Source organism: Dipodomys spectabilis, unplaced genomic scaffold, assembly GCF_019054845.1.
Source record: "Dipodomys spectabilis isolate Male_0828 unplaced genomic scaffold, ASM1905484v1 ptg000067l, whole genome shotgun sequence".
NCBI lineage: Eukaryota > Metazoa > Chordata > Mammalia > Rodentia > Heteromyidae > Dipodomys > Dipodomys spectabilis.
Genome location: NW_024870744.1, coordinates 5,968,849 through 5,988,652, shown reverse-complemented (window position 1 = coordinate 5,988,652; position 19,804 = coordinate 5,968,849). Strand labels below are relative to the sequence as shown.

Here is a 19,804-nt window from a genome sequence, read left to right as displayed (position 1 = left end):
GTAGAAATGTGAAACACAGAATGATAAAAACATGTATAAATTACACAAAGAACTCTCCAAATCCAATGATAAAAAGCAAACCAACTAAAACTTGGGCAGAGGTGGGTTGGAGACATGGCTCCAGTGGTAGAGATCTTTCCTAGCAAGCATGAGGGGTTGGGTTTAATCTCTAGAACCCCCCACAAAGTCACAAATGGTAAGTAATTACGTAAAAACATTCCACATCAATGTCACAAGAGAACCACAAGGTAAAACAAGATATTGCCAGGCACCAGTAGCTCACGCCTGCAATCCTTGCTACTCAGAAGGCTGAGATATGAGGACTGCAGTTCAAATCTTGCCTAGGAAGGAAAGTCCATGAGACTCTTTACCTCCAATTAACCACCAAAAAGCTGTAAGTAGAGCAGTGGCTCAAAAAGTAGAGTGCTAGCCTTGGGCACAAAAGCTCAGGACAGCATCCAGGCTCTGAGTTCAGGCCCAGGGACGGGGGCAGCTGGCGATGGCCTCCTCGGGGCTGGACAGAGGCCATGGCCTCTCCAGGCCATCATTGACCCAAAGCCTCACCGCGAAGCCTCCCCGCACAGCATGGCAAGAAGGACGTCCTCCAGCGTCTGCTCTGCTACCAGAACTCAGAGAGGAGCAGGAAAACAGCCTGAGGCTGAAGACGGCCCAGCCCCAGGCTCTTCAGGCCCACCGCCCTGCCCCCTCCCCTACCCCACGACGTAATCCATCTTCTGTGGAGGGGCTGGGACCACCTGCCTCCAGAGCCAAGGACACACAGAGGGGACCGATGGCAAGGTCATCCATCCTAGAGGCCCCGACTTGCACCCGAGTACCAGGCCTGTCTCTGTAGCGAGTTGGTGCCTAGCCTGCCTGCTGGCCTTGGGAGGACAGGGGAGACGGAGGTGTGGAGATGGGGGAGGGGAGCTTCAGCAACTTCTAGTGTCAAAGGAAGGTTGGCACTAAGCCTTTTCTCTAAAAGCCTTCCAGGGCAGCACGGGCTGCATGCCCTTGGTGTCGCTGACCACCGCCCTCCAGTCCCGCTAGCGGTTCCGGATTTCCTGGTGATTCTTGTGTACGGCGACAAACCGCAGCTTCTTCAGCACGGAGGGCCAGGGCAGCATGTGCAGGTCCCACAGGTACTCCGGGGACAGCACCTTGGTGGGCTTGCGGAGCAGCAGGTACTTGTTCAGGTGGCTCTCGTCATGCCACACAGCCTCGATGTTGTTGGCCCGGTCGACCGCCATGGCCTCATGACAGGCCTTGGTGAGCCGGTGCACCTCCGCCACTGACCCCCCAAAGAAGGCCCCCATGTAGTAGAAGTCCCCCTGGTCGTGGGGGATGTAGGCCTGGGACTGGGGCCGGCGTTCGTAGGTGAAGGCATCGCGCTTGCTCGTGTAGAAGCCGGGGTGCAGGGTGCCGAAGAGCGGGGTCAGGATCTCCACGCCCACGTGGTCTTGGAACTTCATGTCCACGTCGGCGCACACCAGATAATCCATCTCCTGCCGGGAGGGCTGCTCCAAGAACTGGCTGATCATCTGCATGCGGCGCATGGACACGTCCTGCCAGCGCGGGTAGCTGCGCACGGGCAGCACCGCCAGCCGCCGCCCCGGCCCGAGCCCCACCTGGGGCACGTCTGCGGGCCGGTCGGTGAACACGTAGTAGGTGACACGGTAGCCCACCATGAAGTGCTGCTCCGCAGACTCCAGGAACAGCCTCAGGAAGGTGATGTACCTGCAAGGGAGGACGAGGGGTGGGGGAGGTGTGGATGGGCCCGGAGTCGGAACCCACCCGGGTCCAGTGGAACCCACCCTCTCCTGCCAATCACCCTGCTCTGTCAGAGATGGGGACCACCAGCATCCCACAGTCCACAGCAGACCTGAGCCAGAGCCGGAGGCTTCCTGTGGCCCCACCGTTCTGTGGCAAATGCCAGACTGAGCGACACACCTGGATCCTAAAAGTATCTTTGCCACGCTGCTGGACACCTGGGGCTCCAGGACACCTGGCCATCATCCCTGGGGCTCCAGGACACCTGGCTGGGGACCCTGGGACTCCAGGGCAGCTGTACAGCATCCCTAGGTCTGCATACTGTCTCCCCTCCTGTGGGCTTGTCCCTCAGCCCCATCTTAGGGAAGGAAGAGTCTCTACACCCAGCCCTTCCTTCACAGCATGAAGTAGCCTTCAGACAATGGCCTCAGCAAACCATTTCTAGGCCTTGGATCCTCAGGAAGCGCAGGGAGCAGGACTCGGAAGGGCAGGCAGGCCAGGCAGATGGGCACATGAGGAAGAAGGGGCAGACCCACCAGCGTTTGCTCACACCCGGGTCTTAGCTCCAAGAGCAAGAGCTGTAGCTCAGGAAGTTTCCGCCTGCCTCATGGCCGGTCCTCCCTCAAGACTGCCCAGGGACTGGACCTCTGCCACGGGACAGGGCTCTCCACTTGCTGCCCATGCTCACCCTTCGTACCCACACCGCACGGGCTCCTCAGTGAATCCTTCTCAGGGCACCAAGCGCAGCCACCGAGGCTTCAGCCCCAGCTGACAGCGGTGGGGTGGCCGGGCGCCTTCCCGCGGGCTCAGCACCTGCTGGTGTCTGCTGGGCCCACACCGGGTCCCAGGGAGACAGCGTGGCCAAACGTGGCAGCAGGGCTTTTGTGCTGGGTGCTGCTCTAGTCCCCGGCAGCGGGACCAGAGTGCTCATGCTGCATCTGTGCCCTTCTGAGACCCTCCTGCCAGCCACCACCGCCTCAAGTCCCAGCCGGTGAGGTGGTGGCAGCCTAGGGCTGTCCTAGGGTCCTTCTGCACACTGCTGCTGCTGCTCTGTGACGGGCAGGAGCTTCCATCTCCACCCCAGGGCCCATTCCTGCACCCAGGCCTTTCTCCACAGCCTCCAAAGGGCAGCTGGGCCTGAGGCAGCTTGCTCACTAGCTCCCACCCAGCTGGTCCCACCAGCACCCCTGGGGTCCACAGATGGACTGCCAAGCCCAGGGCCTGCAGTCAGATGGTCTGTTGACCAGCGCCTTAGCCCTGCCTGGCATCCGAGTGTAAAGCAGGGGCCCCAGCTTGGCCGGCACCATGCTCCTGCTGCTCCCAGAGGAAGCCAGGCTCCTCCCTCCTCTCCGCTGCCTCCTCTAGCAGAGGGGGTGCAGCCACCCCTGGCTGAGGGGATAGAGGGAGGAGACCGGGCACCAGCTGTCAGGGGAAATGGCACTGGGCTTGACCAGCGGCTGAGCAATAGGGGCCCAGGAAGGTCACGGAGTGAAGGAGCTTTCACAACCACACTTCCATCTCCCCCACCCTCCACCATGGCCTGAACACAGGACAGATCTGGGTGTCCCCAGGCCTCCGCCCTCCACCCTGCGCATCTCTTACTTTTTGATGACAAACACAGATAACCCTACAGTGATGTTCTGAAGCCGGAACTGCTCATTCAAGATGTCAATGTTGAAGGTCCCCTCCCAGATGATGGGAGCCAGCCATGGAGTCAGGACAAGGACATCTCTCCTACTGCACAGAGAAAGAGAGCCACACTCGGTGTGCAATGTGTGCCCACCGCCGTACCTGCCCTCTCCCCGGCTGCCTCTGTCCTCCCACAGGCAGACCTGGCCGTCACCAGGAGACCAACCAGAGGCAAATCAGACTCGAGGGGACCAGGCAGCAGCCATCCCCGAATGCCGGCCCTGCTGCTGCAGAAGGAGCTGAGATCTGCTGGCAAGGCTTGGAGTGGTCCTCACCCCACCCAAGCACCCCTTAGGGAACCCGTGACTCTGCCAGGAACTCAAGTCAAAGAAACAGAACAGATCCTCTGGGGTCCTCAGGTCAACCTCCAATCCAAAAAAAAAAAAAAACAAAACAAAACAGGAAACAGAACATTGAGCACTAATCCAGGAAAATCTAGAGCGTTTCTTTGTTGCTTTTTCCTGCCCTGTGGAGGCTTCAGGCATGGTAGCCAAGCCACAAGCCAGCCCAAAGAAACTGCCTGTGCATATCTTTGCCACAGACCCCTGCGCCCCTTGCAGCGACAGTCCATTTACTCACGCGAGCGTCAGAGCCATCGGCTGGGGATACACCATCCTGAAAACCAAAACACAAGTGTGCACAGGAGTCACTCGGGACCCTCGTCCCACGGGGCTGTGGGGCGTGGGGAGCCGTCCTTCACCGGCTGTGCGGGCTACACCCCACATCACCCAGAGCCAGAGTTGGTGGAAGGGCTGAGACTTCCAGTCTCTAATTTGTCTTTTCAAAGTGACAGAGGAACCAAGCACCCAAGGAACCACAGGGCTGGTGGACCCACGCTGCAGGCTGGGAGGGGCCTAGTGGCTCCTGTAACTCTAGGAGGGCTGAGCAGCAATCTCTTCCCTAGGGAACCATCAGATGCCCACACCAGCTCTCCTGCGCCTCAGACTGGCCTGTGGCACTTTCTGTGGCACCCAGAGCCCAGGCCTCCAATCTCAGGGTGTCAGAGACCAGCCTCAATGGCGGCAGGAAATCCTGTCCTTGCCAGGCCTGTGACACTGGGAGCAGCGGACCCCACAGACGAGGAGCCCACAGGGCAGAGCCTGCAGCAGCCACCATTTTCTTCCCGTGATGGCTCTGGGAGTAGGTAGTCCGCATGGAAAGGGCAGGGAAGCGCAGCGCAGGCTGCAGCAGGGATGAACCCTGATGACACAGGTGACAAAATCACGCCACTCACAAAAGGGCAAAACCTGCTGGTGCAGCGGCTCAGGCCTGAAATCACAGCTACTCAGGAGCCTGAGATCTGAGGATCGCAGTTCAAACACAGCCTGGCCAGGAAAGTCTGAGATGTTTATCTCTAGTTAGCCACCAAAAGCCAGACGTGGAGCTGTAGTTCAAGTGGTAGTGAGCTAGCCTTGAGTGAAAAAGCTAAGGGACAGTGCTTAAACCCCGAGTTCAAACCTCAGTACTGCCATACACACATACTCAATGACATAGACACGGACACACAGACAAATATACACACAGACTCGGACACAGACTCAGACATATACAGACAGATAGACACACACACACACACACACATACTCAATGACACAGATGGAGAAAGACAGACAAACAGACAGATACACACACACACACAGACACACACACACACACACACACATGAAGTTTAAGTCCACGTTACGCCAGCCTAAGAGTATCCTCTTTAAATCAGGTGAATACAAAGGCACAATGCCTATGTGCATCTGATCAGATAAACTAATGTTTATCAAAATGAACTCCAGGAAATGGAAACAAGACGTTTAGTTCTTCATTGCTGGTTTTGTTTTCTTTTTTTCTTGTTTATTCATTTACCTGAGTTTGGAAGGGTAAAGGGGGCATAGAAATGGAGGGACAAAGGGTGAACAAATGCAGCAGTGGTACTCACTGGACACTGTGTTGAGAATGAACTCTACAACTTATGGGTGGGGTGGGGAGGGAAAATCAGGGAGACAGAGAGGGAAGGGGTGACATTGCCCAAAGAAAAATGTACTCATTACCTGACTTATGTAACTGTAACGCTTCTCTATATTATTTTTATAATAACCATTTTTAAATTTTTTAAAAAGGTTTTTGTTTTATTTTGTTTTGTCAGTTGTGGGCCTGGGCGCTGTCCCTCAGCTCTTCAGCTCAAGGCTAGCGCTCTACCACTTAAGCTAAGGCACTACTTCCAATTTTCTGGTGGTTTATTGGAGATAAGAGTCTCAGGGATTTTCCTGCCCAGGCTGGCTTTGAACCACAATCCTCAGATCTCAGGCTTCTGAGTAGCTAGGGTTACAGGTATGAGCCTTGACCAGGCAAAAATGTTTTGTAATTTAACAAAAAGTCAGTTGAGTGCCGCTGGTTCAAGGAAGCAGACATTGCATGTGCTGAGCGCGCGTGAGCTGAGCCCCGCGGTCTCGCTGACTGCAGGAGAGGAAGGCAGAGCAACGCAGGGGAAGTCCCACTGCCCAGATCAGGCATGGGCGGGGGTGCCCAGCCCCCTCCCCACACACAGAACAGCTTTGGCTCGGCAGGGCTGAGAAGGCAAAGAGAAGCCCATGGATGTGGGAGACACAGAAAGGCAGCTGAGGACCTGGGGACCACCTGGTACAGGGGTGAGGCAGGAGGGTGGAAGGCAAAGCCATGCTCTCAACAGGCTCCTCAGATGGACGGCCCAGAGAGCCAGGGGAGCCCAGGGTCGGGGCTGGAGGTCAGATGGGAGCTGAGGACAAAGGGGGACAGGCAGGCAACGCTTTAGGGCAACTGAGGTGACAAAGGCTGCCGGATGGGACACACAGGTCAGGCTCCCAGCACAGGCCACGCAGGCCCTCCTCCATCCCTCAGCCTCACTCACCTGGACTCAGCTCCCAGGCCTCCCTGTGCCTGTCTGCTGGGGGTCCAGAACCCATAGCTAGGAGAAGGAAGTGGGCAGAGACAGCTCCTCAGGATGCAGGCCTGCAGGGGTCCGCTGCCCGGGCCCCACCCTCCGCCCAGACTGGCCTTCCTCCCCTTCCCCAGGCCAACCACCCAGCCCAGAGCCCCCGACCAAGTGGAAGGAAAATGGACATCACCGTGAGGGCCAAGGGCACAGGCCAGGACAGGCTGGACACACTATGGAGCCCAACTGAGGGTGGCAGCACCCTCATCCTGCTGGGATTGTGGTGTGGAAGGCAGCCCAAGGCCCCACCCGGCTCCGGCGGGGCACTCCCAAGCCTAGCTTCTTACCTGAAGAAAACCAGAGTGAGAGTCATCAGGAGAAGGGTTCCGGGGTGAAGCAAGTAGTGCTTCAGTTTTCCTGAAACACAGAGTGGGAAGTTCAGCTGCTCCCCCGCCTTCTCTCACCCCTCCCGGCATCTCTTTCTTTTGACTTCCTGTGAGGAACCTGCGCATGCTGGGCCAGTGCTGGTCACTGAGCTACGAAAGTCAGGAGTTTTCATGGTTCAGAGTTGGAATATTGGGGTTGGAGGTGGAGCTCAGTTGGGAGAGTGCTAGGGAAGGAGCAAAAGCTTCAGGTACTGAGTTCAAGTCCCAGCTTAAGAAAAAAGAAAGGAAGGAAGGAAAGGAGGAAGGAAGGAAGGAAGGAAGGAAGGAAGGAAGGAAGGAAGGAAGGAAAGAAGGAAGGAAGGAAGGAAGGAAGGAAGGAAAGAAGGAAGGAAGGGAGGAAGGCAGGCAGGCAGGCAGGCAGGAAGGAAGGAAGGAAGGAAGGAAGGAAGGAAGGAAGGAAGGAAGGAAGGAAGGAAGGAGGGAGGGAGAGAAGGAGGGAGGGAGGGAGGGAGGGAGGCAGGGAGAGAAAGAAAAAAAGAGAAAGAGAAAGAGAAGGAAGGAGAGAGGGAGGGAACGAGGGAGGGAGGGAAGGAGGGAAGGAGGGAGAGAAAGAGTTCAAATACGGCTAACAGGCCTTCTTGGAAAGGCTTACTGAACACCACACACACACACAGCCACCTGTGATTGGCTCAGGCCCCAAAATCAGTCCTTTCAACTCCCTGTACTACTGTTCTACCTTTACCTTACTGTTTCCTACTCCTTCAGCCATGAAACAAATAACTCCGACTAGCTTCTGGGAAACCAAGGAACCGGGCAGGGAACACCTGACCTCTCATTTGTGTATTTGGCCTGCACTAAGGTTGGAAGCCAGGCCACATTCCTGCTGCCCTGGCTTGCTCAGCCAGCACTGGAGCACTTGGGCCACACACCCAGTCCTTATTTTTGCTGATTATTTTGGAGATGGCGTCTCATGGACTGATCTGCTGTGGGGAGCTCCAAACTGTGATCCTCGGATCTCAGCCTCCCGAGTAGCTAGGATTGCAGGTGTGAGCCATGGTGCCTGGTGGCCACATACCTTGAATGTATCTTTTCCCCTCATGTATGTAGTTGGCACATGGTTTGGCTGTAGGAAAATCTAAGTGAAAACAACTTCTTAGTTTTCAAGTAACTTTCAAATTTTTAAGCTTTCTTTTTGTTTTTGGTTTTTTCACAGTGGTGGGGCCAGAACTCTGGGCCTGGGCGCTGTCCCTCAGCTCTTCAGATGAACTCTAGCGCTCTACCACTTGAGCCACAGCGCCTCTTCCGGCTTTTACTGCTTATGTGGTGCTGAGGAATCAAACCCAGGGCCTCATCCATGCAAGGCAAGCGCTCTACCACTGAGCCACCTTCCCAGCCCCATTAGTTTAACTTTTAAAACTAAGTCCTTTTTTACCTTATTGTTAATTTAGAAGGGTTATGTGTATGGAGAGGTTACGCTGACTTGGTCAGGTGATAAATCCATTTCCTCTGTCCCTCACTCTCTCCTTTCCCCTCCCTCCCGTCTGCACCACAGTCGCACAGTGCACTTCCACCCATGACCAGTGCGCTCCACTGCTGCACTTTTTTACCCTTCTCCCTCACATTCTGGGCCGCCCCCCCCCCCCCGCCCTCCCACAGAAGTGCACTGAGCACACCATGTATAAGGTAAACAATAAGGAATCAGCAGAGAAAGAAATCAATTTTAAGTCCTTTGTTTCCGTATCTTTGGAGTTTGTTTCAGTATGTCTTTTATTTTTTATATATATGAAGAGGTGCTTGGCTATTGCGCTTCTATGATTCTCTCCTAAACTCTCTTCTTTTGGTGCTACTGTATGTGCATATCTAGAATCTGGTATACTTTGTCCTATCCCAGTGCATTTTCAATGTAACTTCTGCACATCAGGGAGAACCTGTGCAGTTGGTCTCTCTGATCTTGGCTTACCTCACTTAACATGATTTGTTCTAGTTCCATCCATTTCCCTGCAAATGACATTATTTCTTTCGAATGGCTGTGTAAAATTCCATTGTGTACAGGTACCCCATTTTGGGGATCCTCTCCTCTATTGTGGGGTATCTGGGCTGTTTCCATGGCTTGGCTATTGTGAGTAGTGTGGCAGTGAGCATGGATGTGCAGGTGTCTTTATCATAGCCTGGCTCGTGATGGTCAGGGTAGATGCCCAGGAGTGGTATGGCTGGTCACAGGGAACTTTCGTTTTTGAGGAAGCTCCAGACTGCTTTCCAGAGTGGTTGTACTGGTTTACATTCCCACCAGCACGGCAGCAGAGATCCTTTTCCCCCACACCCCTGCCAACCTTTCCTTGTGTTCAACTTCAAAATGCATGATGACAACAGGGATCCACTTTTAGTTTTCTGCACATGGCTGCCCAGTCCTCCCAACACCCATTGTTCAAGAGGCTGTTTGTTCCCCTCCTTTGCCGACTCTCAAACAACTGTAGTTACGCGCTTTTGTTTTCTGTGTCTTCCAACCTGTTCCGCTGATGCTCAGGTCTATTTTTGTGGCAATATTATGGCTCTCTAGCAAAGTCTGACGTCTGGAAACAGCTGCCTAAACCAGGACTGCAGGGTCCACCTGTCTGTCCCCAGCCACCTCTGCCTGCTTCTCCTCTCCCAGCTGGTGCTGCTCCCTTGGCCCCGCCTCTCCTCTCTCCTGACCTGCCCCTCCTCTCCCAGGCCCCGCCTCCCCTCTCCCCGGCCCCGCCTCTCCTCTCCCGGGCCCCGCCTCTCCTCTCCCAGGCCCCGCCTCTCCTCTCCCAGGCCCCGCCTCCCCTCTCCCCGGCCCCGCCTCTCCTCCCAGGCCTTGGCTCCACTGCACTCTCCTGCCAGTGTCCACTACTGCGGAGCCACGGACATGAGGCAAGCTTAGTAGAACTAGGCCTAGGAGTTAGTTATTGGTGTGGGTGGTATTTGAAGTGCTTAGATAAACTAAGTGAAACTATTAAGTCTAAGCTATTGATATACAAACTCATCACAGGGTCATGGTTCAAATCCAGCTTATGGTTCAAATCCAGCTTAGGCAGGAAAGTCTGTGAGACCCATATCTCTAATTAACCACTACATAGTCAGAAGTGGAGGTATGGTAAAGTGGTAGAGGGCTAACCTTGAGCAAAAACAGGTAAGGAACAGGATTCAGGCCCCAAGTTCAAGCCCCAATACTGAGAAGAAGAAGGAGAAGAAGGTGGGGAGCCACCCAAAATGGATTACTGGCAATGTGGATCTGGTAGAAAAGCACCAACCTCCCAAGCAGGCTGTGTAAGAACAAAGCCCTAAGTTCAAGCCCCAGCATTGGCGACAACAATAGTAATAATAATTATTATAATAATAGTAACCAGCCAAAGTGGGCCTGGAAGTATGAATCAAGCAGTACAACACCAACTAGGAAGCAAGCTATGCAAGAGCAAGCCCCAGTTCAAGCCCCAGACCTGTAACAAAAAGAGAGAAAAAGAATACTCATGGATAGCTGCAAAGTATATGAAACATAGATTTCAACTTCACTAGTCATTAGGGGAAAGTATACTAAAATCACAAGGAGATGCCATTACATGCATTGTATAAGAATGAAAGGCTGAGCATATGATCTGTCAGGGCCGAGGGGAGCAGCTAGAGCTTTCAGAAGCCACTGGAGAACAGAGGACCCTACAAGCACTTTGGAAATTAACTTGGACTTCCTGCCCCTTGAGGAAGGAAATGGGTGTTCCCACAGAAAGACTAGTCTTACATTTGCCTCCCGCAGCTCCACCTGCCAAAGGTCTAACCTAGAAGCTAAGGCCAAGCTAGGTGTGACCATACAGTGGGGCAGTATGAGGAATGAACTATGGGTGAACTCAACCACCTGAAAGAGTCTCAAATTGAATTATTCTGGGTGGAAAAGGAGAGATTCAGGGTGTAATTCCTTTTATATAAAACTCTAGACGGGCCAGGTTCTGGTGACTCACGCCTTTAATCCTAGCTATTTAAGAAATAGCACTCTGAAGACTAAAGTTTGAAGCCAGCCAGGACAGGGAACTCTGTGAGACTCTTATCTCCAAGTAATCACCAAAAAGCTGGAGGTGGAGCTGTGGCTCAAGTGATAGAGCAAAAACTCTCAGGAACAGCGGGGGGGGGGGGGGGGGGGGGGGGAGGGGCTCACTCCAGAAGCTGAGATCTGAGTACTACGGTTCAAAGCCAGCCCAGGCAGGAAAGTCCGTGAGATTCTTATCTCCAATAAACCACCCGAAAAACCAGAAGTGATGCTGTGGCTCAAGTGGTACAGCGCTCACCTTGAGCTGAAGAGCTCTGGGTCAGCGCCCAGGCCCAGAGTTCAAGCCCCACAACTAACAACAGAAAAAAAAGCTCAGGAACAGCACCCAGGCCTGGAGTTCAAGCCCCAGGATTGGCCAAAAAAAATAAAGCTAGAAGTGGAGATGTGGCTCAAGTGGTAGAGCTCCAACCTTGATAATAAAGCTAAGTGAAAAAGTGAGGCCCGGAGTTCAAGCACCAGCACCCTCCACCACACACAGGTCAAAGGCCCAAAACACGGGGATCCAGGAAATGGGACAAACATGAACAGATTCATCCTGGCCTGTCTGGTGACAGGAGGCCCCAGGCCAGCCTGGCCAGGACAGTCTACCTGCTGCCCATCAAGGAGAGGTTCAGGCAGGTGTGAAAAGTGGCCATTATTCCCATTTCCTCTCCCAGGAGGATGAGCTGCTAGCTGCTCACTAAAAGACAGGTGTCTGCAGCCTGTTGAGTCTGCAGCAGCCTCCCTGGGGACCGAGCTCCTTCCTCTCACGACCCTCCCGGAAGGCTCTGAGAGGCCAAGATAAAGGCGTCAATGGATGAGGACGCCTCTGGGAGTACTTCCCTGCCACCTGGGGAGGGATCTGGATCTTTCTCCCTCATCTTCCAAGCAGGGGAGACACCCAGGGCCAGGGTTCAACTCTGAAGTATCTGCGCTCCCCACAGAGGCTGACCCACGCTGAAGAACACCCACGGCAGAAGAAGGTAGCACACCCTGCCTTCCTCCCGAGGCTCCGTGGAGCCCACCTGGCTGCCAGGCCCTGGCAGAGGTGAGAGGGTGAGGAGGCGGGGCTGCTGCTCCCACCAAGAGCTGTCAGGAGATCCACACTGACTGGGCCCGGCCATCGCCACTTGCTAGTGGGCATGCCACCTGCCTCTGTCCTCAGAGCTGCTCCCCTGCCCTGACTCCCACAGCCTACTGTCCCTTGTGCCCAGACACCAAGTCCCCGAGAGCCCAGGTGTCTTGTTCCCAGCCCAGCGGGGGCCTCAGGTGGCAGGGAGGCTGGGGCGCAGGGCCCTACAGAGGCCCCAGCTCCCAGACCACCTGCGCAGGGAGAGACACTGGCAGCACAGGCCTGATCCACAAGGCCTGGCTGGGCGGCGGCCCCCACTTGCCTCAGCGCCTCCTCCTGCTCACCTTCTGACCTGTGGCCTAGAAGGATGGTCACCCACCAGCCTCCGGGGTCTCTCCTTCCTTCCCGCTTTCTCCCCACAGCTCCCCACCATTCATCTCTCTCCTGACAGATCTGAGAGTTCACATCTCCTCGGGTCCTCTGGCGCCTGAGCAGGTGGAGAGCACAGCCAACAGAGGGGTCAGACGGGTCACTAGCACCCACAGGAGCCAGGAACGGGCAGCTCTGCCTGGCACTGCAGTCTCCACTGAGGCCCAGCTACTGTCCTACCACCACCATTGTGTCCCCACTCCACACGCCAGCACGCACACACACACACACACACACACACACACACACACACACCAGAGCCACAAACCCTCAGGGCTCCTGCCAACCCTGCTGCCTAACCAACCATCTCTGAACCTCTAGCTCAAAGCAACGAAGCCCCTAAGCCCATGGTGAGTCTCCTTTGTCCCTCCAGCTCACCTCTGGGATCCATGGCTCCCTGGTGCCTGTTGAGAGGCAGGAGCTCAGTGCTAGACCTCAGGCACAAAGCCAGACCCACTGCAGAGCCTGGCCCAGCTGCCCTGTCCCTTCTGGGCGGGGAGGCGCTCTGGCAGGCTTCTGATTTGCCCAGGTCTGCCTACCACAACCAGCCTCCTCAGTCCAATGACCCCACCAGAGATGGCCAGTGCCTTAGCCACACCTCAGACCCAGCAGGCCCTGGATGCTTCCTGCTGCTGTCAGTCCAGCCTTCCCTCCTGAGGGGCCCCAGCATGCTCACGGGCCCAGCCCCACTCAGCTCTCCAGCACAGGTGTACCCAGCCTGCCCCAGCTCTCAGCCCCTGACTCCAGCATGGACAGCTCAGCCCCCAGCCCCTATGTTTGCTGACACTTAGAAGGTTGAACCATTTGCTCCCGAGGGCTAGTGTGTGAACCAAAGATCCCTTCCACCTGCAGCTACAGATGAGCCTACAGGAAGGTTCAGGAGAAACTGTCCTCGGTTACCTTAGGGTCGGTGCTACCTGATGGACCGAGAGGAGGCCCCCACCTGGCCCCGGGGTGCCCACAGAGAAGAATTTGAGGACACACTGAGGTAGACCCCAAGGAAGTTTGTAGGGAAAGCAAAGCCAGAGAGGCAGTGTGTGAACCAGGCGTAGTGGGGTGGGCGTGAAGACAGGGGCTGCCGACACTCTTACATCAGAGGCACTCAAGAAGAAGGACGTGGGAGCTGGGCACTGGTGGCCACGCCTGAAATTCCAGCTACTCAGGAGGCTGAGATCCGAGGACCAAAGTTTAAAGCCAGCTCAGATAAGAAAGTCTGTGAAGCTCTTACCTCCAGTTAACCACTGGAAAACCAGAATTGGAGCTGCAGCTCAAAGTGGAAGAGTGCTAGCCTTGAGCAAAAGAAACTCAGGGACAGTGCCCAGGCCCTGAGTCCAAGCTCTATGACTGATATAAAAAGAAAGAAAGGGGGAGGAGGGAGGGAGGGAAAGAAGGAAGAAGGAAGGAAAGAGGGAAGGAAGGAAGGAGGGAAGGAAAGAAGGAAGGAAAGAGGGAAGGAAGGAGGGAACGAAGGAGGAAGGAAAGGAAGGAGGGAAGGAAAGAAGGAAGGAAGGAAGGGACGAATGAAGGAAGGAAGGAAGGAGGGAGGGAAGAAAGGAAAGAAGGAAGGAAGGAGGGAAGGAAGGAAGGAGGGAAGAAAGGAAGGAGGAAAGGAAGGAGGGAAGGAAAGCAGGAAGGAAGGAGGGAAGAAAGGAAGGAGGGAAGGAAAGAAGGAAGGAAGGAGGGAAGGAAGGAGGAAAGAAGGAATGAAGGAAGGAAGGAAGGGAGGGAGGGAGGGAGGGAGGGAGGAAGGAGGGAAGCAAAGAAGGAAGGAAGGAAGGAGGGAAGAAAGGAAAGAAAGGAAGGAGGGAAGGAAAGAAGAAAGGAAGGAAGGAAGAAAGAAAGGAAGGAGGGAAGGAAAGAAGGAAGGAGGGAAGGAAGGAAGGAAGAAAGGAAGGGAGGGAGGGAGGAAGGGAGGGAAGGAGGGAGGAAGGAAGGATGGGAAGAAGGATGTTAGGTTTTGAGGCTCAAATCACCTTAGTATGAGAGATCCCAGTTGATCTCCAGCCTGGCCCGTTCTGTCATTCGTGCTGTGACACTGCTTTGTCCAGCCACCAAGATCTCAAGGCTGCCTGCTCACTAAGCTTGGCTCATCAAGGCTGCCCAATCACTAAGCTTGGCTCATCAAGGCTGCCCAATCACTAAGCTTGGCTCATCAAGGCTGCCCAATCACTAAGCTTGGATCATCAAGTCAAACAGGATGGATTTTGTCTCATGCCTTCTTCAAAACAGGTGTCCATCCTTGAGATAACACATTTTAAAACAGGCTTTGTGTCCAGAGAAGTCATTTCCCTGGAATAAGTATCTCATCTAAACATTTCCAGTGGTTCATGCCTGTATTGCTAGCTACTGAGAAGGCTGAGATCTGAAGATCACAGTTCTAAGCCAGCCCAGGCAGAAAAGCCCATGAGACTCTTCTTTTTTTTGGGGGGGGGGGGTCCAGTCGTGGGGCCTGAACTCTGGGCCTGGGCGCTGTCCCTCAGCTCTTCAGCTCAAGGCTAGCGCTCTACCACTTGAGCCACAGTGCCACTTCTGGCTTTTTTCTTTTTGCTTATGTGGTGCTGAGGAATCGAACCCAGGGTGCAGGCATGCAAGGCAAGTGCTCTACCACTGAGCCACCTTCCCAGCCCCCCATGAGACTCTTATCTCCGATTAACCAGCAAAAGAAGCTAGAAGCTGGCACCAGTGGCTCACACCTACTAGCTACTCAGGCTGCTGAGATCTGAGGATCTCGCTTCAAAGCCAGGTGAGGCAGGAAAAGTTCATGAGACTCTAATCTCCAATAAACCACTCACAAAACTGGAAGTGGAGGTGTGGCTCAAGTGGTTGAGTGCTTGCCTTGAGCTGAAGAGCTGAGGGACAGCGCCCAGGCCCAGAGTTCAAGCCCCACGACCGACCCAACAAAAGCCAGAGCTGGAGTTATAGCTCAACTGGTAAAGCACCAGTTTTGAGCAAAAAAAGTTTAGGGGAAAGTAACCAGGTCCTGAGTACAATTAGCAGTAAATCAATAAATAATAAATAGCATGGAATTAACTGGGCAAATAGATAAGGTCAGAAAGAGAGAGAGGGAGCTACTCTTTTTCCCTTCACATTTTTTGTTTCCTTTTTACTAAACATTACAGCTCATGAGAGAATGTAAAGCTTAGGACAGAAACAGTGCTGAGATGCTTTTTTTTTGTTTGGTCATGGGCTTGAACTCAAGGCCTGGCATGGTCCCTGAGCTCTTTGTGCTCAAAGCTAGCTCTCTGCCACTTGGAGCCACAGCTCCACTTCTGTTAGAGCTAGTGGTTAATTGGAAATAACCACTTTCCTGCCTGGGCTGGCTTTGATCTTTTTTATTTTTTTTTTATTTTTGGGGGGCCTGAACTCTGGTCCTGGGTGCTGTCCCTCAGCTCTTCAGCTCAAGGCTAGTGCTCTACGACTTGAGCCACAGAACCACTTTGTCCCGACCCGCAGGACGTCAACGAGGGCAGTGAACCTAAGCGAGAAGGAATGAAGGGACAAGAGACACGAAGAATGGCAGCAAGACAGGGATTCTGATCAAGCTGCAAATTTTTATTTTTCACACAGGGGTATTTATATGCTTGGAATAAGGAAGCTTTTTCATTGGCCATTAAGGAAGCTTTTTCATTGGCCATAGCAGCTGCAAGATGTTTGCTTCGTGCCGGGTGAAAAGGTGGTCCTTAGCAGCTGCAGGGTGTTTGCTTAGGGCAGGGTGAAAAGGTCGGATTCAGTAAACTCAGCCTCAAGATGTTCCAGTGAGATAGTCAAGCCTATCATGTTGAGAGACTCCCTTTTGGCTCCCGACATCTCCCCCTTTCTTATTTAGAAAATTGACCATCAGTTGTTGGCTGCTCTTTTTAAGGGGGTGACAGAGGCTCTGTTCCTCTAAGGGCCCAGGGTTTTTCTCCGCTCCCGAGCATCCTCACTCGGGGAGGGGAGTTTTACAGGCCTTGGCATGTTTTTTGAGGAGACGGCTTGTGGGTATGCATGCCAACCGTCATGCACCAGAGCTTGCCACTCAGGGTTCTTGGGTTTGGGGATCTTGCGGATCCATCTCCCTGCAGTCTTACCTGCATCCTTAATTTGAGCATTTTTTCTTCCTCCCATAGGTGCACCCTCCCCCAAGCGGAGGGGCCTATAGGAGGAGGGGCGAACCTATCCCTTATGGCAAGGGCGCAATAGGTCTTGCCTGTTGAATGGTCAGGAGTTATGAATAAGGAGAAGGGTTTTCTAAATAAGAAAAAAAAAGGGAGGGGGGTTCCCACTGGAACAAGCTCATGGCAAAACACTAATTAAAAGCCTGGGGTAAATCCTAGATCTCAATGCCTTGGTCTGCCCTATCAAGGTGATGGTAATGAACCTGTATGGGTTTAGAAGCCAAGAGATCAATCTGTTGTTTAATAAAAGTTACAAGCCCATTTAAAGCAATCCTCCGATGTTGGTCTGTACTGTTGAGCGGAGGTAAGCCACTTTGTTTCCACAGTCAACCGTTTGGCTCCAGCTACCGGGGGCCGAATAAAATCCCCCTTTGCATTCGCAGAGGACACCAAAAAGAGTGGTCATGAGATTTTTTGTAGCTGGAGGGCCAAGGCCACTGTATACAAAACCCCTTTAAAAGAAACACTTCAAACAGGAGGGTCCACGTCTGGAGTTCTAGCTGCAGCTGTAAGAGAAAAGGCATCATCCTCAGGGGGAAGGTTTCCCCTGGGTTGTGGTAAGCAATTAACCTATTTTATCAAGCGTTCTGGCAGCCACCTTGGGGCCGCTTGTTCTTGATCTAAAATACAGGCTGAACCTCGCCCCCAGATAAGAACAGGATCTGGGCCCTTCCATTTGCCTGTAAGGGGGTCTCGCCACATGATAGACAGGTGGGCAGAACTGGAAGATGGGTGCCAATGCCTGTCAGCTGCCGAGTGGCCTTCATTGTCCAGAGTTAGAAAATTAAGGGCGAACAATGTGTGACTAAGGCGATCCCTAGGAGTGGAAAATGAAAAGGCAGAGGCTTTGAGGCAAGTAAGCCAGGTTTTTAGGGTGTGGTGGGCTCGTTCTACAATGCCCTGACCTTGGGGGTTATAGGGAATCCCAGTAGTATGACAAATCTGGAAAATAGCACAAAACTGTTCAAACTTGGCACTGGTATAGGCTGGGCCGTTTGTCTGTCTTTATGTGGGCTGGTTTTCCCATTACAGAAAAGGCTAGAACAAGGTGAAAGAGAACATCTTTGGCAGTTTCTCCTGAGTGTGGTGAAGCAAAAACGAACCCGCTAAACGTGTCTATGGAGACATGTATATATCTTGTTTTTCCAAATTCAGGAAAATGGGTAACATCCATTTGCCAGATTTGATTGGGTAGCAGTCCACGGGGGTTAACACCCAGGTGTGGTACAGGAAGGGAGACCACACAGGCAGGGCATGCCTTTACTATCTCCCGTGCTTGTTGTCTAGTAATTTTACAAAGCAATCGAAGGCTCTGGGAGTTTAGATGGTGGAGATTATGTAATTCTGTAGCCTTTCGGACAGACCCAACAAAAACCGGAAAAATGGAACGAGTGGCCGCATCAGCTTGAGCGTTACCCTGTGTAAGAGGGCCAGGGAGATCAGAATGTGCCCTAATGTGTCCCAGAAAAAACGGATGTCTCCTGGCCTGAATTAGCTGTTGAAGCTGAGTAAATAAAAATGCCGCATTGGAAGAAGTTTTAATAGCGGGTGAAATTTCTAGCAAGGGAACAGAATGAGCAATGTAAGCACTATCTATATAAATATTAATAGGCTTATCAAAAAACGTCATAAAAACCTGTGTTATAGCAAATAACTCCACAAGCTGGGCTGATTGGTAAGGGGCATCAAAGGTGGTGGAATGGTTGTTAACAACAAAGGCCGCACGGCCATTGCTTGAGCCATCTGTAAAGACAGTGAGGGCTTGAGAAATGGGAGCCTTTTGAGTAACCTTGGGAAAAACAAATGGATATAGCTGGGCAAAGTGTAAAAGGGATCATTGGGGAGATGATTGTCAATTAGTCCTAAAAATCCTGACAGGGCGATGCCCCATTCATCCCCAGTCTGAAGTAAAAATTGAGTCTGGTCGTTGGTGTATGGAATTAAAATGGTATCAGGGTCCTTGACGAAATATTGTCAAGAAAGCAAGTGACCTTTGATAATGATAGAGGCTACCTGGGCAGGGTAAACAGCAATAACCTTGGGGGATGTGGTGGGTAAATGGACCCAAAGCAGGGGACTGCCCTTATTATTGGAGTGGGGAATCCGTTGCCAAAACAATCCTGTGGGTGTATGAGGGGTATGTAAAATAAGACCAGAGGAAGATTATAGGAAATCTGTGTAACAAACGGCTGGGCAATGGCCTCAGTAACTTGGGTTAAAGCATTTCGTGCATTGGGAGTAAGCTCTCGAGGAGAGGAGGGGTCAGAATCCCCTTTTAAAATCTCATTAAGAGGCAAAAGCACACTGGTGGGCAACCTTAGGTATGGCCTAAGCCATTGAATATCTCCAAGCAACTTTTGAAAATCACTAAGGGTGTGAAGATGGTCTAAACGAAGTTGAATTTGAGGAATCCGAATTTGATTATTTTGGAGTTCTAGACCCAAGTAAGTATAGGGCTCCTGTGTTTGAACTTTATCGGGGGCAACCTGTAGTCCCAGGGCAGTAAGGGCTTTATAAAGGTCTAAATAACAGTTTCTAAGTTCGTGGGTGTCAGGTGCAGCAAGCAACAAGTCATCCATATAATGTAATATATAGACGCGCTGCCATCGTTTTCTCACAGGGTCCACTGCCTGGGCAACATATTTTTGACAAAGGCTAGGGCTATTAGCCATACCTTGGGGGAGTACCTTCCATTGAAATCTTTGCATGGGGCCTTGAAAGTTAATGAAAGGAAGGCTAAAGGCAAAATAGGGTCTGTCCTCAGGATGTAGTGGAATGGTAAAAAAACAATCTTTTAAATCAATAACCATTTTGTAATAGTCCCTGGGAATAGCCACTGGTGTGGGAATGCCTGGCTGCAGCGCTCCCATTGGGCGCATAGCTTTATTAACGGCATGTAGATCTTGTAAAAGGCGCCATTTGCCTGATTTTTTCTTGATAACAAAAATAGGAGTATTCCATGGTGAAGTAGAGGGCTCTATATGGCCTGCCACCAGCTGTTCCTCTACTAACTTGGAGGCAGCCTCCAATTTTTCTTGGGTAAATGGCCACTGATCCACCCACACAGGGGTTTGGGTTTCCCAAATGATTTTATCTGCATGGGGCACAGGAGGGTCAGGGGCCGATACTAAAAATCCGAATACCCAAGCCCATGTTTATCTGTTTTTTGGGTAGCTTGGATGGGCTTAACGGTTCCTTGTCCTGATTTTCCAAGACCCATACCAGGGACAAAATCCATACGGAGCATTTGATGTGTAACCACAGAATTGGGACTAGCAAGAATAACTTCCATCTGGGTCAAGATATCCTGGCCCTATAGGTTAACAGGGAGGTCAGGAACAACAAAAGGAGTAACAGTTCCCCTATTGC

At 52.7% G+C, this 19,804-nt stretch overlaps 1 protein-coding gene across 1 annotated transcript; it reads right to left on the bottom strand.

The window, feature by feature from the left end:
- Positions 1–1,043: 1,043 nt before the first annotated feature.
- On the bottom strand, positions 1,044–4,070 carry LOC122108982 (histo-blood group ABO system transferase 2-like). Its single transcript, XM_042681099.1, has 3 exons — positions 4,036–4,070; positions 3,370–3,504; positions 1,044–1,734 (listed from the first exon to the last, which is right to left on the bottom strand). Exons 1-3 carry the CDS (start codon positions 4,068–4,070, stop codon positions 1,044–1,046), a joined length of 861 nt encoding a protein of 286 aa, XP_042537033.1.
- Positions 4,071–19,804: the final 15,734 nt, after the last annotated feature.

Excerpts from the sequence above, each read along its gene's own strand:
- LOC122108982 (XM_042681099.1), bottom strand. The coding sequence starts at position 4,070 with ATGGTGTATCCCCAGCCGATGGCTCTGACGCTCGC. Across the intron at positions 3,505-4,035 it reads CCGATGGCTCTGACGCTCGC|TAGGAGAGATGTCCTTGTCC; the intron begins GTGAGTAAATGG and ends TTCTCTGTGCAG. Across the intron at positions 1,735-3,369 it reads TCTGTGTTTGTCATCAAAAA|GTACATCACCTTCCTGAGGC; the intron begins GTAAGAGATGCG and ends CCTCCCTTGCAG.